The sequence below is a fragment of the Empidonax traillii genome, unplaced genomic scaffold (assembly GCF_003031625.1).
Source record: "Empidonax traillii isolate 1590-97213 ecotype Southwest subspecies unplaced genomic scaffold, ASM303162v1 scaffold239:size738852, whole genome shotgun sequence".
NCBI classification, from domain to species: Eukaryota; Metazoa; Chordata; class Aves; order Passeriformes; family Tyrannidae; genus Empidonax; species Empidonax traillii.
Genome location: NW_020955432.1, coordinates 548,360 through 567,139, shown reverse-complemented (window position 1 = coordinate 567,139; position 18,780 = coordinate 548,360). Strand labels below are relative to the sequence as shown.

The following is an 18,780-nucleotide window of genomic DNA, read 5'->3' as shown; positions in this document are numbered from 1 at the left end:
GGTCGCCCCTCAGCTTCTCTTCTCTGAGCTCAATGGGCCAAGGGGCCTCAGCTGCTCCTCCTAAGTCCTGCCCTCAAACCCTTTTCCTATCCTGGACCCCTCCTCTGGACGCACTCGAGCCCTCTGATGTCCTTCATGAGGTGAGGTGCCCAAACTGCCCCCAGGACTTGCGATGAGGCTGCCCCAGAGCAGAGCAGAGCGGGACAGACCCCCCCTCATCCAGCCAGCGATGCTGGGCCCGGTGCCCCCCAGGACAGGGCTGGCGCTTGGGGCTGCCAGGGCACTGCTGGCTCCTGTTCCAGTTGCCCTTTAGCCCAAACCACCTGATCCCCTTCCCCAGAGCAGCTCTCCAGCCTCTTGGTCCTCCAGTTTGTACTTATAATTCACTTGTTAAGGCTATTCCTAACAGTTAAAAAATTAAGGTAGTATAATAAACTAATATTCCCAGAATACTTAAAACATTTATGCTATTTGTAAGAATAAATAACAAAGAACTCTATAGAAGTTGGCAAGTACTGCCACCATTTTATGGAGGGACAAGTAATAACCCATCTCTTTTTTCTGTAGTCCCAAAATGCAAATAAGCTGCACTATCAGAATTGTGAAGAACAAAGCCTAAATATTCACACTCTCCAGATCCCCAATCCTAAAACTTCTAGTCCACCTACCCCTCCTGAAAAGCATTTGTGCTCAGTCTGGGGCATTTGCTTCCTACCAGAAACATTCCTGCCTCATTGAACCAATCCTTCTCTTACCTTTAGCTAAAGATAAAGCTCAGTCACAACAGTTCAACTGGAAAAATACCACTGCCACTGCTCAACACAAAATGCCAAGCAAGCCAGTAACTTATTAGACACCCAAATTATTTGAAAAGTTTTAACAAGTGAATGGGGGCAGAGAGGGTTCCACAGGAAGCAGCTCCCAGAAGGGCAGAGAAAATGCTCCAGGACAATTCTGAGCAGGAGCACATGCTCAAGCCTGTGTGCTGAAGAATAAAAACATAAGAACATTTTCAGGTCAGTACTATGACTAAGTTTTACCACCTGGCTGTGAGGAAGGCCGAGGTGTTCGTGGCTGCAGCTCAGCACTAGCACCACCTGCCACCATAGAGGAGGGCACATTTCCAGTCTGGGACATCATGACAGCTGTAGCATTGCTCATTCTTATTAAACCTTAAAAAATAAACATAGAAATTATGAAGTCTTGCAGTTTTTCTGTAGAGAAGAATTTTAGATTTTTTTCTTTTAACAAAAAAAAAAAGTCAATAAAACATTTAGACTTCAAGAACTGTTTGTCTGAAATAACCTGAGGACAGACCTCTCTGTCGAAAAGCTCAGATTCTCTGATATCAAACAAACAAGTTCAGGTCATGCTGAAGAAGCTTTAACACCAAACCTTTAAAAAGGATATAAAAGGAAACACTACTGAAATAACGTGAGCCTGACTTGCCACTGAAGTCATCAAGTCACAAGACTGTATCAAAGTTATAGATGTAACTCAGATTTTTTGCAAAATCTGAAACTAGAAAGTAACTGAGATGTTGCAAGAGAGAAAAAATTTCAATGTTTCACTTCCACAGACAGCTATTTTATAAAATGATTGATATTGTTGCCCTGTTATTGCTGTTATATTTATACTGTTTGGCCTACAGACAGGAAATGAAGATCATGATTGACACATCAGAGAGTAGAGCCCTTCTTTAAATGTTTTACGTTCTTTGTTAAGCACAATGATTTCACTACCATTTAATCAGGTTTCTACAGAGTTGCAATGTTCTTTCCATTCCTGCTCATCAACAGCTACAAATGCATTTTACATAAACTGACCAAAAATGCTCCTGTTTTTTTTTTAATTGCTTTATATCCTAACTAAAATATTAATTAGCCCTATTAGTCACCTATTAAAATAATTTATACAGTAGCTTTCTTTGTAAAAACTCTTTGTAAAACCTGAATTCTGTAGTTAAAAATTCCTTATGCATATACAATGCTATAAAATGTGGAGTTCAGTGAAACTATATCTCTTCACAAAAATTCCTTCTCTATGACTGGATCTCAAAAGTTTATCAGAAAATAAAAAGAGAGAGTAGCAGTGACAGTGTCCTGTCCTTCCCATAATTCTAATGGATTTATTACTGTACACTGAATAAATGCTTATGCTCGTTTCCATGAAGGGAGCCGAACAGAACAGTGAGACTTTTGTGCACTTTCTCTACACTGGACTCATCTGCTTAACGGGCCCTGTGAACAAAACCACCAGCCAACCAAACCAACGAAACTCCAAACCACACCAAAAAAAAAAACCCAACAACCCCCTAAAAAAAAACAGTTGGCCCCACCAAAATCACTCCAATGTCTGTGGGACAAAATGCAGCCAACAATTTAGTTTACATAATGCAGGACATGGTTTGACAGCACAAAACAAGAACACAGATAAATTAAAATGGCAAGTAGAATTCTGCAGACAATAGTTGCTATAACCAGTGAAATGTCACGATTAGCTCAGTAACAAACTGCTTAGTGTATAAAGCTCCCCAGAAACACCCTGAGGGGTTTACCTTGCCCCCCTTGCATGGCAAAGCCCGTTTCCATCCGCACGGCGCTGCTCGCTCCCAGCGGCCCGTTGATCCGGACATCCTGGCTTCTGCCCTGAGACAGAGCCAAGTTGATGGCACCTTCCCCTGTAAGCAATGCACAGGTTGGGTGAGCAGAATGAGACAGAAAAGCAGAATACAGACATTTGCAGATGGCCATTTAAGAAATGCCAAGGATGGAAGAACAGACTTCACCTATATGTTAGGACATGCATCACACTGCCCTTCTGGATTTCAGTTTTAGGAAGAGCAAACGCCATGACAACCACCTGTCCTTGGTTTTTATTCCAAGGGTGCTCTTGGACAATTGTCCAGAATGGATATTTTAACAGTGAAATCCACTGAAAGCTTGTTTTAAAGAAAGCCTCATATGAAACAACAGGGAAAGAAAATCAGTGCACATTTTGCCAGCCAACACTCACAAAACCATTTTTCAGGTGATTTCCTGATGCCCAGAGGATTTTCAGCTTTCATTTTTATTATTATTAAATTTTTTTCTTGAAAAAATAAAAGTCTTGAGCTATCTTTTCACTGACACCAAAGGAGGAACTTGGAAGTTTTAAAACATTAACCAAGTACTCAAAATTGCTTGTTGAGTCTACTTGAATTTTAGCTTTGGAAGCAAATTTGTGTGAAATACCTTCAATCTGAACTGAGAGAATGCCCAGGTCTCGAAGCTGTTGGTTGTTATTCTGAGCCAGGATTCGCAGCCGCTCGGCAGCTTCCCGGGGAATATTGAAGGTGACACGGACGCTGTTCCAAGGCTCTATTTTTTGCACTTTTAACTTGTTGGATTCTTAACAGAAAAACAAACAGGGTCAGTGCAAAGGCAGTTTTCAAATACATATGATGAAATAACTTGCCAGGAGAGATGAAAAGACTGAAACACTGGCTTTGAAACTTGCTAATGGTTAGTCTCAGGCAGAGGAGATTTCTCCTGCACAGATACACGTGACCAATGCTGACAAAACACTTCAGGGATTCTCTAAATATGAGCAATAAAAAAACTAACCAAATAATACCCAATGCAATAGCCAACATAATCACTTGGTAGTATTACTCAAAAATTGAAATATTCCGTGGATAAACTAGTTTGGAAAGATGAGAAAATATCCACTAAAACAGATTTCATATAATTACATGTATTAGGTTTGGGTTGGAAGGGACCTTAAAGCTCATCTTGTCCCACCCCCTGCCATGGGCAGGGACACCTTCCACCAGCCCAGGTTGCTCCAAGCCCCATCCAACCTGGCCTTGGACACTTCCAGGGATGGGGCAGCCACAGCTGCTCTGGGCAACCTGTGCCAGGGCCTGCCCACCCTCACAGGGAGGAATTTATTCCCAATATCCCATCTCCCCCTGCCCTCTGGCAGTGGGAAAGCCACTCCCCCTTGTCCTGTCCCTCCATGCCTTGTCCCCAGTCCCTCTCCAGCTCTCCTGGAGCCCCTTTAGGCACTGGAAGGGGCTCTCAGGTCTCCTGGAGCCTTCTTTTCTCCCAGCTCTCCCAGCCTGGCTCCAGAGCAGAGGGGCTCCATCCCAGTGATACAGGAAATCTGTTCATGAACCAGATGGATGTGGGGAAAAAACTGACTACAGGATCCTTGAAATATTTGCTCTACAAATGCTTGTGCAACCATCTTTTTTCTTTTTTTTCACAAGACCACTGCCAACAGAGTCCTATCAGTATTTCATTAATTTCTACCATATTATTTAGTTTTCTGAGTATATTAAATCCACTGCCAAAAAGCATATTAAAATCATGTAAAATATGTAGTTACAGTTTTTCTGAAAACCTCTTCTACATACCAGTTTCTACATAGGCCAGTAATTTTCAAAGTAACAGCAAAAGGGCTGGGCAGTCACGTTGGATGTATTATCCAAAGTGATACCCACCCTCGATTGCTACAAAATGCATTTAAGGAAAATTAAAATATACTCCTAATAAAGGATTATAAGCTTCCAGTTTCAAGTTTTCTGAAAAGAAAGCCCCTCTGAAAACCAAAAGCATTGGCCAAATTTTCATCTGCCAGTTCTTCCACTGTAACATCAGATTTACTAAAAGTTTGCTGACACCTTTGGATTCTAAAGAACATGTTGGTTAAGAATGCCAAAACCTCATTCCTATTTAGAAGTCTCTTGATCTTCACGAATTCACCAAGCCCTTCTGCTGCTACAGTAATGGAATTATTAAATTCTTCCTCGTTCTACCTTATAAACCTGGTTTTGACTGGAAACATGACAGGAAGAGTTTTTAAATCCCCTTTTGTGGAGGTTTGAACAATCCTGTATTTACTGTTATTAATGTTCCAATATTTTACATACAAAAAGGGCATTGTCAGTTTTGGTATTTCTTTGTACCCTAGTTTCTCATTTTTGAAACACTGCATCTGCCTAGACTATCCCCATGTTAGTTACTAAATCCACATTCAGAATATCCTGTTTTGCTCTGAATTAGTTTAAATCACTTGTCACATGGGTAATTTTCAAATTAATTTGACATTGATTTTAAACATTTCCTTTCTCAGCTGAGGTCTGACTCATGTTTATTAATCCTGGCACTAATATTTATAACAAACTCAGCACACAACAGCAACTCTGTGCAGCTACCGATTAAAGTAATTTACATTCAAAAAACTGCACCATTCATCTACAGTATTAACACACATCCCTTCACAACAGTAACTATCTCTTAGCTTATATCTACTTCCAATTGTTTGAAAGATACAGCTCAAAACAGTGGAATTTCTTCACAGTATTTTTATCTTATCCCAGCTTTTCCCGAGCAACAACAGCAAGGACCCCACAACTGCTGCCAGCTGACTGTATGGACAAAATGGAAAGAACAAAGTGACAAAGAAATTGAGTTTGGATATTCAGAAGTAATGGGTATTTTTCTGAAAAGGTATTTGACACTGTTGAAAACAAGACTACCTGACTGAGCAGCTATCAGTAGTCAGCTTACAGCCCTTTGCAAAGATGCTCAGACAGATGTCTTTTGCCAGATCTAGATGTGCTGGTAAAAGATGTCCCAAAAAGCCTGTTATTACTAACTTGCTACCAAGCTGATTGCAGAGCTGGGGGGTACACAGGGGTATGTGAGAGCACTGCATGTCCCCTATCAGGAAAAAATCAGTCAGGTAGGGTAGGTCAGGGTAGCAGCAAAAGGGCACTTATGTCCTCAACCAACTCAGGTACTTGAGAGTGAACCCATTCTCAGATGAACTGCAGTGGTTTAAATTAGATGGTTTGGGCAGTAAAACACTGCATGGACAAGTCTGGTTTCCTTTTCATATAACACAGCCATGTGTAATGGAAGGATATGAAAGAGAACAAACCCAAGTAAAATACAGGAACTGAAGAGGAATGAATGAACTCACTAACCAGACCAGTTTTGAACAACAAAACAACTGCAGACACTTGTAGTTTGCACTTCTGAAAAGAACAACTCCCAAATTCACTAAGAATAATCCCAACAAATCTTATTACAAACTAAGTAACTCCAACCCAATATAATCTATTTATTTGGGCAAGCACCATGACTCCATAAATAAGTATTTTGAGGACAGCTGGAAGATGACAAGAAGGTACATTACCCATGTGTAAAAGGCCAGGCACATTCTCCAGAATGGTATCCAGCTTCTGCTCAAAGTCTCTGTCACCTATATTTCCTTTGAAAGCTACAAAGATCGTGGAATCCCCAGGAGTAGCCTCCTGTTTCAATTCATCTTCCTCCAGTCCTGAATCAAAATCCACCTCTAAGTCTTCCATAGCTGAGGAGTACAAGGAGGCATATGTATTTTTTAAGTTAGGCAGATCATCCAAAACCATTGTTCCAACAATGGGAGTCCGTCAGATGTCAACATGATGCTTGGCAAGGAAAAAAAGAATTATAATAAGTATAATAATAATTGTGTGAAGACATTAACAACTGCTTTCAACGGCACACACAACCACTGACAGAAAAACCTACCAGGTGACCCCATGCTGGGCTCTCTGAGACAAACTGAGCGAGGTTGAAAATGGTGGCCATGGCAGCATCCAAACTGTTCCTCCACAGGAACGACGAGAAGTGTTTCCTGGCAGAATCCTGCTGCACGTGACTTGAGACGTATTCCAGTTGATCTAAATAACAGTCAGGAAGAAAGGACGGTAAAGGAAAAAACAAACAAACAAACCAACAAAAAAAGGAATTCCATTTCTCCCCATTTCACAGAGAGGACAAACAAGCACCCAGTACCAATGCTGCAGTGCCCAACTGCCTGGGAACAGCAACACTCCCTGCAACCGTTTAATTATAAAAACACAGGAAGAATCACCGAATTTAGAGACTGCAGGTGCAGTAAGTGCAAAGTTGTAGGACAGTCACAGCACATTTTACCAAGAGAAGTGTACCATTTCACAAATACTTCAGTCACACTCAGAGAAATCTCAGGCACACTATGCCTACTTTTTAAAAGTTTGTAAAGAGTTAGGTATTTTCAGCTGCTTTTGCACATTACGACCTGAAATCTGCTCCCCCTGTGGCAGAACAGAACTATCCCATGCCCCCATATCAGGCTTGGATAAATTCAGTAAGTCCCACACCTGATGGTTTTTACTTAATAAAATGTCTAGACCTTGCAATAAATTTTGACATTATGATAGGAAACTAAGCTGTTACGTGTACAGAAGTACAATTATGGTAAGTTATCCCTAAACCTACAGCGAACACCACTAATGTTTAGTTAAGATACACATTTCCTCATTCCATCACACGCCATTCTAAGGGCTATGGTACTTCCTTTTCCAGGTGAGACATCTGCTCTAACACTCAACACTCTGCAGGTACTGCTAAAAGATTGAAACCACCTACACCAACAGCCAAAGCTGATGTCAAATCCAAAAAAAGGGACCCGCTCCTGACCACCACTGTCAAAACTGAACCCACTCACCAGCCAGGACTGTGAAAACCTCATAATTCCAAAGCTGTGGGTACTCAGCATAACCCACCCACGAGGTTTAGTCTGGAATAACATACCTTGAATAGGATACAGATTGGGGTTTTGGCAGAGGTTCAGGTTCCCAACGTAAATTAAAACCACAGCTTTGAGATTAAAGGTGAGATGCAGATGCTGACAGCCTTTTCTAATAAAAATATCTAACAATGCTAGACAAGCTCAGATTCAGCACTATGCTGTTTGCACACGCACATAATACGGCTGAAGGGACAATATTAAAAAAATAAAAATCAAGGACTTGGAAGCCACAAAATCCCCTCATCTTTTGGTCAAGGTTCTCACTGTGATTTTTCTCCCTTGCAACCCTCTTTACACCAGGCAGGCCAACAGCACTAAGGAATGATCCCCTATTTTACACAGAGTTATCCTCTCATCCTGCAGCACCAGCCCTGATCCTCACAGGACTCAAACCTCAGATTAAAAACAAGGCTAATTTTTTGTCACAAGCTCTTTTGCAATCCTGTAACAGAAATTAAATTAAAATGTTCACTGGTCTATTTTCATACTGCTTTCATATACTATTATTCTCGTGGAAATTTTAAAGATGGGCAAGAGAGACATAAATTTAAAAAATTCATTATCAGGCAGACAATTTTTTTTTCCCAGACTCCTTTCTGTCAGCTCTGTATCTAAATTACAGCTCTGAGTGTCTGCCACCTCCATTAGGTCACACCCTCAGTTTCATGTCAGGTGCCCAGAAAATGAGAATCACAATTAAAAGGAATCTGTGAAAAGCTATTTCAATTGATTTTAACACATAATTTCTTGAACAGGAAACTTCCTTATCCAAGCTGGCTTTGCACCAAGCAGGAGAGCATTTCTCCTTCTGCCTTCCTACACCTTTCATTCCACATCCACTGACTCCAGGGAGAGAGGAGCTGGGAATCCTAAACAAGCAGCCTTTTAATGACCAAGCAGAGCCATTCTGTGCAAGGAATGCATCCTGTGAAATACAAGCACTCTGTTTTTCAGAAAACTGCATAGAACGTTACTCATCTGAAAATGTGGAGTAAGTTTTTCAGGGAGAGAAATCTCAGCTCAATATACAGGCTCTTTTGTGCTGAAAAAGCACAATTATGTGGAGGTGACAGGATGTTGCACCTGCAGCAAGAAATATGAGTACATCTGACAATCCCTAATACCAAAGAAATAAAGAGTTTATCTACAAGAACATAAACATTTCCAATCTTTTTTTTTTTTGAATGGAAGTGTCTGAAGTCTCCATCTTGTCTGTGAAAGAGCAGAAGACTCCCAGACTGCTTAAATCATGGCTTTACAGAATGCATGAAAATGCTGCAGCTTAGACCAGATTTCATCAACCTCACCTCAACGTACCAAAATCTGACTGGACGTGTTGAAATTATGGTCCTTCATAAACACTATTAGAATAGAGTTTGCCAAATCTCCAAGGACCACAGGCTTTGTTTCATGGACTCAGAGAATCACAGGACTGCAGGGATATCGTGAGTTAAGGAAACAAACCAAGCCTGAGCTTTAAATTTTACCTTCTGGATCAGAACATGTAGCTATAGCTCCTCTGGCATTTTTTCCTTCACATTACGCTCCTCAAGGATCTCTGCTACATCCATCTGCCCTCTCTTCCTCTCAAACACATGAATTTAGTCCGTTCCTATATTCAGGTATCATTTATCTCAAGTGTGACAGGAGAAAGCAATGATTTTCAACATCTTCAGGCAGCACACGGTACAACATCCATCTCAGAGCAAATGAATCCCAGCTGCACCCCTTGTCCTAACAAATTCTGTAATCTCCTGGTTATAGTTGACTTCCATAAATCCTGAGCCAGCACGTGATCATAATTAGCGTGTACCTTCCCTCAACACTTTTCCACATACATAAAAAAAGCTTTCAGCATGAGCACACCCAGGTAAAACTCTGGTCATTCAACAGTCCCTGTAAACTAAAACTCCCAGGGGGTTATGGAGGGTCTCTGATGAGTAAGAACCACACCTGAACTGATCTGCATCACCACAGCACACTTCAGGAACTCAAGCATTCACGCTCACACGGCAGCACAAAAACGTCTCAGACCATCATCCTCCTTCAGAGAGCACACTTGGCCTCCTTCCTGTCCCTGCACCTGCCCTTTTACAGTTTCCAAACTAGCATTTCTCATTATACAATTGTTTCTAGAAACTCAGAGCAAGTCCAGTGCTACCACATGGCAACCATCTACTCAGGAACCTGGCCTGGGACCAGCTACTGCAGCATAACAAGTGTGATGGCACTTATTATGAAGTTGGTCTTGTTCAGTACAGCCTAAATATTAAAAATATCTAACTGAAGTAAGAGAGGTGGGGATAAACAGCCAAATAACAGACAAATAGCCAAAATGCACCTGCAGTATCCTTTGAGGTGGGGGTGGCCCATGAAGACCAGAGTGCCCAAGGATGCAGGGCACACCTTGGGCTGCTGGAGCCTGGAGCTCCCAGGTACTCAGCATATGGATAAAACAACTGACCCACTAAAACCTGCAAAACGGAGACTCTCCAGAGGAAGAATTCCTGTAGGATACAGAGGTGCCACAGTCAGATCCTGGGCTGATGGACAGCTGGGTCCCATGCACACCACAGGAAGCCCTGAAGGCAGTTTGTCCCCCACCACCAGTCTGATATCAACAGGCCACCTGCACAACAATCCCAGCACACATGGCTGGGCAAGGCCTGGAAAATCCCATCCAGTCCCTGGGAGAGATGGGATTAGAGGGAAATCTGAAACAGCCCGTTGTCACTAACTGGGGAGCGGCTGAGCACTGGAAAGCCAGGAGGCTCTGGAGTGCCAGGACCACCAGATGGAAGTGCTGGTCTCTGGAGTGAAAAAAACAACAAAACCCCCCCAAAAAACCCACAAACAACTGATATATTGGTATTCTTATCCCAAGATTCACTCAAATTATCCAAACTTACGTCAATTTGTGTCCTAAACAGAACTTGAAATCTCTTGCCTTGATTTCTCCTCCATATTGCACTACACAAAGCACACAAACCAAACTAACTTTCTCAGATGACCTGTCCCGCAGTCTATTGATTTACAAGCTGTTTATACGTATTCAAAATAAACACTTTCACAACTGATGTCATACCAGAACATGCACTCTTTCAAAAAAAATACATGGGGGAGCCCAATTAAATAAAAAGTACTAAAATCCTGCTCTTTGCTCCTGACAGTACTTTTCCAAGAGACTGGGAAAGGTGAGAGCAGAAGGAAGGATGGACTAAAGCCCTTCAGCAGCAGATGGTACAAGTTAGCACTGAACAGGGCCCTCATCCCCACAATGACCATTATTTAAAGCTGCAACAAGGAAGAGGAAGAAATGAGAACCCAGAACTGACAGTGAGAAGAAGTCTTGGATAGCAGTAGCAAAAAAACCTCCGAAGGATATTTGCTTCTGCCTTCACTTGAAAAGGGTTTTCACACAACTTACTAGGAAAAAAAAATATCAGGAAAACAGCATGTGTTTGATCATACACTTGGGTGTTTTATGGTTCCCTTGTTTTAGGTGCCACTGGGAAAAATATGTAAAGGTTTTCATGATGGGGGCAAAGGAGGTTCAGCATTGCCAGAATATTGCTGAGAGGATGGCTTTCAATCCATAACATGTACTTACACAGTCACACAGGCTATGTTTAAAGTATCTATAAAACCCAGAAACACTGATCATAACACTGTTTCTATTGGAGATTTGTCCACATTATCCTCCAACAACTGTTTCATTTGTTGCCAGCATAGTGATCTGTTAAACTGTTGAATCTGAACAAGGAATAAACCTAGATACCCACAACCATTCCATGACACAAAGATTAAAATGACATAATTGTTTCTGGCAGAGATAGACTTCTAAACAAAATAAAAAGACTTCTAAACAAATTCTAGGCAAATGTCATTTTGTCACACAAGGAGATTAAATAAGGCTAAGAATCACTGGTATAATATCAAAGAATACCTACAAATAAATTAATAAAAATAATTAAACATGCAGTAAAATTTCCTCTGAAACAACTTAGCCAGGGGTAGTTCCAGTAATTTGACTTTCAAACTTCGGTAATAAAGAGGGATAACACCACAAATGCACCTCAACTGTTCTCTTTGGGAGGAAGGTCTGGGAACAGCCACAAATCTGATGGCAAATGTCCCAACCCTGCGTGGCAGACTGGGAAGTCAGCTCTGGAAGCAGCTCAGCCCTGCAGTGAAGACAAGGGCCCAACAGTGGCACAGGTGAGGGAGAATGTATAACAACAAGAAGTATTCAGATGCATCACATGCTTATTTTACCTACCAAAACAAATTCCACAACTTTAGTATTTTGTGGTGTGAAACAGGTCTTCAGGTAATTCCAGACTGGCAAACATGGTTAAACAGCAACTCCCAAAAATGCAATCCTGAAAGAAAACCATCACGTTTCATCAGACAATGATGCAAAACAACAAAAATACTAAATATAATGGTGAATACCTCCATTTTTATATGTAGTTTTGCACCAAATCAATCTCTCTCCTTAGTAATGTAAAAAGCACATGTTACTATGTTTGGATAGTAACACCAAAACTTGAGGATCTCAAAAACTCAGCCTTTCATTATAGGCAGAAAATGGAATACTCCCTTTGCCTGGAAATAACATTTTATTATATGAAACAGGGCAAGTTTTATCTAGAACAATGTACTTATTTCTTAAGGCAAACACATCTAGATTAAACAATCTTCAGAAAAGAGAAACCAGCCCAAACAGGACGCCCCTGAGCTCACCCTGAGCAGGTGTCTGAAGCGGCTCAGGATAAGCTCATTGCAGAAGCACCTTCTGAGCCCACCCGACCACCTCAGACAGACACTGTCAGTGCAGCTGAGTCCATCCCTGGAACCTGCTCCTGGTCAGGGGCTCCTCCAGCTGCACTCGAGCCTCCCCAGGGAATAACAGCAGTAAAGCCCACGGCTCCAGCGACAACAAACCCCCGCCCCTCACACCGACAGGGTCTGTAGGGCCAGCCCCGTGCTGGTTTGCAAGCACATTTTCTGCTTCCGTGCCTGCCTGCACATCAGTGGGGAAGGGGACGGCCCAAAAACAAACAGGGGAGGCAGAAAAGGGGAAACTCATAAAGACAAAGGAGAAATTTGCCACCTTCTATCCAGACAAGAAAGCAAAATTGCTTTAAAAGCCCTATTGTGCCATAGCCTTTGCACTTCCGCCAACCCAGCAACTTGGAGGGAAGGGAAGAGGATTTACATTAAATGAGATCATATATGCTTTGCAGCACTTTTAATAGTCATCTAACACTTTGGAACCTCTGGTATCTTGTACTTCTAAATAATCACTGTAGTTCAAGAACTATAGCATCAAGTTGAAGATCCAAGTGGCCAAATCACAACCTGTTTCCAGCTGCCCAAACACCATGACCAGACACCAAGCTGATGAGCAAAACCAAAATCTGAAACAGGAAATTTTAATATCATTTGCTGTGTAATCCAAAACTAAAAAAACTTTTCATGTTCTATAGCAGATACTCCATCGGTTCTATTTTTCACCCTTTTTATAAAACAATGTTCACAGACTATTTGAGATGGCCTAAAATTGAGTCACATAACTAACTGGTTGGTTAGCTCCAAAGCCATGCCAAGACAGGAAAGGTCAGGCTTCATAAAAGCTGTTTTTAAGGAGGCCTCTGAGGTGCAGCAGCCAGTCCCCACGCAGAGCACCCTCATCTTAGGGTGAGGGTGACATTTGGCTGAAAGGAGGGAAGAAAAATCATCTGAACTCCTTGGTACAAGGAACTGAGGGGCTTCTGTTCCTCCAGTTCTCCCTTCTGACTCATTACAGCAGGAAGATATGAGATGCTCTGTGGACACCCAACCGCTCCAGAGAAGAGGGACTGGGAGAGACCAACTGCCCTAGCAAGATCCAGGGAGAAACTGAGGATGATCAGCCTGGGCTATGGGAAGAAAAACATTTAACTGCTGCTGTCTCCATTCCCACTGTGCACTTGGGATGAGACCAAATTTGGTAAAGGAAAACACCCAATCAATACTGGATCATTAATTCCAGCTTTCATTACATTAAGTTACCTGACTTAACAGTAAGAGACCTGGAGACTGAGTGCACACCTTAGCAGATCCCAAGGAATCCATAACAACAGTCCTTTGAAGCATTCCAGTTACAGAAAGACTTTTGTTTAGCGTTAATGATTTCCCAAACACCAAGAAAACAAAACATGTTAGTCTCCAGGAAGGCAGGCTTCATTCACTCACGCTGACACACTACTGCACACCCGTAGCCCTCAAGCATAAATCATCTAAAGCCAGATGTTTCCCACAAGGAGAAAATTACAGCTTGTTATAACATTTATCACCTTTTGCAGTGATATCCTGATGCACTCTGACAGCAGGTTTAATGAAACATCCGTTTGTTAAAGTTTCATGAGGTTTGTTGAAAGCCCACGACTCATGCCAAGCCGTGATGGACACGTCTCAGCTGAGATACCGGTTTTTCTTCCAACAGAATTTGACTGCTGAGACCCTCAGGACTGCTTTCAAAAGCAGGATGATAACTCCAGAACAAGCCTCAAATACAGCTAATTTAGCCACATAGAAATTCCCACTTTGAGCAGCCAGGATATCAAACAAGGCAGCTGCCAGTCTTTTCCTAAGGCACAAGTGGGAATCAGCTATTCTCTTGGAAGCTGTAGTCTACACAGCATATTTGGTCAATTAATTCCCATTAGTGGAGTTACTAATTTCTCATATTAAAGGATATTTCCATTTGGAAGAAACACACCATCACTTGCACCAGATGCAGCTTTCCACAAAGATCCATCACCACTATCAGCACACAAAATGAGATGATAATTAAAATCAGGAGTATCTTGACAAGACTGTATTTTATCCTGCCTTCCAAAGTTATGAAAAATGTCTTTTTAAAGCACCAATCTGTTCACTTTTTATTTAAAGTTGAATTTAACCTTTCTGGGCTGACACACCCCATAGGTGCTCCTTTATCACCAAATTCTCGCTGAACTCCATAAACACCAATACAACCAGCCCATCACCAGTACTGGACTAAGGTTTGACTGAAAACTGCACCTCCTGTTTACTGCAACATTATTCCTTCTTACATCTAATAAATGCCTGGGAAATCTCACTGAAGTTTCTAAAATTCTGAAATTATGTAAAGGATGAAGAAAGGATTGAAGCTAAAACAAAGAGTTTAAACATAATTCCTTTGATATGAGACACTCAATACCAAGGAGACATTTCCCTTCCAAAAATCTAATCTTCTTATAACAGAAGCAGGTATAGCTTTGGTTAAAGTCAAGATTGTGATGAAAGTTTCCTGACTGTATAAAAACTTGCAGTTTATTTTGTGCTGCTCTGGGCTTTTGGAGAAATCAAATTTCAAGAGTGCTGTTTATTGTCACTGAATGGCCAGTCTCTTCGCGAACGAAGAACCGGGGAAGGTCTTTCCACCTTCCAGCCTGCGCATTGGATTTTTTAGGTGAGACACAGTGTGCGCGGAACTGAGCCCACCCTTTAATCCTGAGGTTTATCTGCCGGGGCCAAGCACGCTTGGACGGTGGCAGCGAGGTCCTCAGGACTTAGATGGATTGCCTTACAGGGCTAGCGAGCTCCATCTGCCCGGGGAGTGTCCTAACCGGGAATCGAACCCAGATCTCAGCGTTGACAACGCTGTGGTTTAGCCACTGCACCACCAGGGTCACTACTGCTATTAAGAACCACATAATCAGCTTCCAGTGAAACGCAGATACAACAGAACTGGAGAGCAGGGATGGGAAGAGCACTCCCAAAATACCCTTCAAAGGAACACTGGCCTTTAAGGTCCCTTCCAACCCAAACCATTCTGGGATGCTATGAATGCAGAACAAAGAGGCTTAACTCAGGCTCTGTGAGCACCACACAGAAATCACGATGAGAAACACAATCTCACCCCAGCTGCATTGTCTTGGTAGGTCATTTTATTTTTAAAAGAATAAAAATTGTAAAATTAAAATGATTTGCATAGGACTTGGAGAATTCAATAGCATCCATCTCTTGGTGGGAATAACTAGGTGATTCCCCTTCATGTATCAAAACTAAAGCTTGGGCTTTAGTAACTCATATGTAACTCGGCATAGGCAACTCTCCTATCCCAAATTATAAGTTTACACAAAGACAAATTTACTCAGACAAGGCATAATTCATCTCCTCTACTTTTCCATTTTCAAACAAATCCAGTCCAAACCCCTATGCTGGGCTATGCTTCAGGACACTCATTCAAGCTGCAGAAACAGGCAACTGGCCTCTCAGTTCCAGGAAGATGATGGCTCTCACAAGCTGGGGAGCCCCCTGCATGCCTCCCTCCTTCACTCCAGCTCCCAAACCAGCAGCACTGTGACACACACTGCTTGCCTTTCTTTTTCCCCAAGTGCATAAAAAGGGTTATTTACTATGTCACAACCTCAGAGTTGCCACACATACATGACAAATTCAGTCCTTGTTTCTATTTTCAATTATGACAACTGCAATTTTTGAGGTGCCAGTCAGCTAGATGTTCCACTGGATGCCCAATGCCCAATGGACTGAGAAAAATCCCCAGCTTCTGGACCTCTGGAAGACTATCCTTCCGTGCAATCCAAAGATTAGAATAATGTTCAACTCCAGCAGCATCAGTCTAAATAGCCAGGACACAATCTGAGTTTCTTTCATCATCTCGATACAAACCCCCAGCTCTCCATGTGGACAACTTAGGACCACTCTGACCATGTGGCTGAAACGCCCACCTATCTGCAATAGGTGGCTTCTGCTGAAGAACATCAGTGACCCACTCTGGAGGAGACAGCAGAGTCTGTAACAGTGTCAAGACAGGACACAAAATATCCACGGCTCCAGGAAAGCAAAGGTGAGTTGCTCCTCTGGCTGGTGGAAATGGAGAGGCTCACCTGGAGATGGAAAACCCTCACCTAGAGCCTGGAAAAGCATCTTCCCTGCCTCAGCTCTGTGTCATCTGGGATTATTTCTCCTTCCACTGCCGGCCCTTACCTTTTTCCAGCCCTACACATTCTCTCTCATCTGTTTTGCTGTAGCTGCACGCCAAGGAAAAAGTTTATGCTTGAACCCAGTTTTTGCAGCACCCAGGATGCTGCTCAGTGCTCTGCACACCACCAGCCTCCTGCTCCCTCGCACCCTCCCTGCACCGCAGCGTTTGTGTTTCTCAACAGAGACCATGTGATGTGGAAACAGACACCCCCATTTCACCATTCCCAAAGCAATCAAACTGTTACAGCCACCTTAACTCCTCCAAGCAAGCCTTTGCCACTGGTAAACCTGTTAAATTCAGTGGGTCTGTGTAACTGGGTTGTAACTCCAGCTTCCACACAAAAGCAATCACTGTGGTATTAGAAAATCAAAATATACTGTAACTGTTTAAAGGTTTAGTTATCATGTTGAAACATTTAACATCTCCCCCAAAGGCAGGAACCTTTGTCAGGATCATACTCAAACAGTACAAAGAGCGGCATCACAGCTATGGAGCAGAATTTACCTCCACACCCTGTATTTTCTTAAGCCGCTGAAAAACCTGGAGATGCACAGGTGGAGCTGGAGTGCTCCGGCTTCCCTGCACACAGTTGTTTCTCATTTTAAGGAAGCACCTATTTTTTCACTAGAAAAGTGTAAAATCACTGTATCATTTGGAAGCCTGTTGTAAAAAACTCCTCCCTCCAAGTCCTACAGAAGAACAGCCTTTCCAGAGACACCGGCTGGAGAGCACTGCCGGGAAATTCTCCAGCCAAAATCCAAACAGAATGTCCTTCTGTGGGTTTAAAACACTAAAGTGTCATTTCTCAACAGAAGACAGGTCTGAGTGCAGCCTCCCCAGTTCTGATCTCATTTTTTCTCACGGGAGAGCCTGGGCACAGCATTACTGTGAAACATTTCCTCGTAAAGCCGGTTAACTTTCCAGGGAGGCCACATGGCTCAGTGGATATTTAAAGAGCACACAAATCCCTAGCAGACACCTTGATGGCTTGTGCAGGCACTTCATGCAGAGCCCAGGCTGGTAGATCTGGCCATTGTGAAAATGTGCCTTGAGACCTTTGTTTCTTTCTCCACAAGATGCATAGAAAAGCTGGGGACTGTTTGCTGTAACTGGAAAAGAGCAGCTAAATCCAAAAGCTGTGGTTATTACACTTGGTAACCTTTTGGAAAATGCCAGATTTGTTCTCTCTCAGATTTGTTTTCACACACACATGCATAAATACATATATATATATATAATGGAAATACTGAAAAGTAGTTTAGCTAAGGAACAAGACAGAAAGGCTAAAATGCACAATAATTATAAACCCAACAAGAGGCATTGTCTTTTCTGTAATAAAATGCCAGCGAGAATGGTTTTAGTAAGGTTTTCAATCAGAGGAATGAGCACAAATGTGTCTACCAGGAGGCTGAGGAGTCATGGAAAGACAAAGCTCATGAAGCTCCAACCCGCTGCCAGCTTCCAGACCCACAGAAAAGCTCTCTCCTTCCATTCCCCAAAGCAGTTGGAAGAAATCTGATCATTCTGAGATCTTCTATAGAAATGCGGACACCAAACGGGGGATGAGTGAAGAGTGTTTCTCTGACTGTTACAAGAGGTACCGAGGAATTCGAACAAAAGCGAAACGTCAACGCGGCCCGGCTGACATGGCACAAAGGCCGGGGCTGAGGGACCGGCACCGGGACAGCTGCCGGGGCTGACAGCGCTGCCGGCTCGGACACGCTCCGTCCCGGGGCCGGCGGGCCGGGCCGAGCCCGCGGGCTCCGAGCGCCGGCGGAGCGGGGCCGGCCCAGCCCCGGCCCCAGCGGGGCGGGCTGCAGGCCCCGGGCCGGGCCCGGCTGACAGGCTCCTGCCGAACGCCCCGGCACACGCGGCACACGCGGCACCCAGGCCCGGCGCTGCACGGCGGTGTCGCGGGCCCCGCACCGCTCCGCGCCCCTTCGGGCACCGCTCCGCGCCCCTTCGGCCGCCGCCGCGCCGCGGGCTCGGCCTGCGCCGCACCCGGGCAGGGCCGGGCCGGTCCCGGCCCCACCGCCCCCGCCCCGCCGGCCCCGCGCCCCCCCCCGCGCCCCCCGCGCCGCGACCCCCGCCCCGCCCTCCCCTCACCTGGGCCCGCCACCGCCGCCGGGGGCGCGCGCGGGGCCGCGGGG

General features: G+C 43.6%; 1 protein-coding gene across 6 annotated transcripts in view; it reads right to left on the bottom strand.

Annotated features, from left to right (window-relative positions):
• Positions 1-18,780, bottom strand: part of NCOA6 (nuclear receptor coactivator 6) — a 45,250-nt gene extending 26,470 nt beyond the window's left edge. For 5 of the 6 annotated variants that reach the window (XM_027888505.1, XM_027888507.1, XM_027888502.1 and 2 more), the window contains exons 1-7: positions 18,737-18,780; positions 11,888-11,990; positions 6,564-6,715; positions 6,187-6,460; positions 3,234-3,389; positions 2,558-2,680; positions 1,044-1,172 (exon numbers count right to left, since the gene is read on the bottom strand). In XM_027888505.1, coding sequence (XP_027744306.1) covers positions 1,044-1,172; positions 2,558-2,680; positions 3,234-3,389; positions 6,187-6,421 — 643 coding nt within the window. In that variant the 5' untranslated portion in view covers positions 6,422-6,460; positions 6,564-6,715; positions 11,888-11,990; positions 18,737-18,780. Of the gene's footprint in view, positions 1-1,043; positions 1,173-2,557; positions 2,681-3,233; positions 3,390-6,186; positions 6,461-6,563; positions 6,716-11,887; positions 11,991-18,078; positions 18,314-18,736 lie in introns of those variants that run through there. The other variant, XM_027888503.1, reaches the window with a different exon arrangement.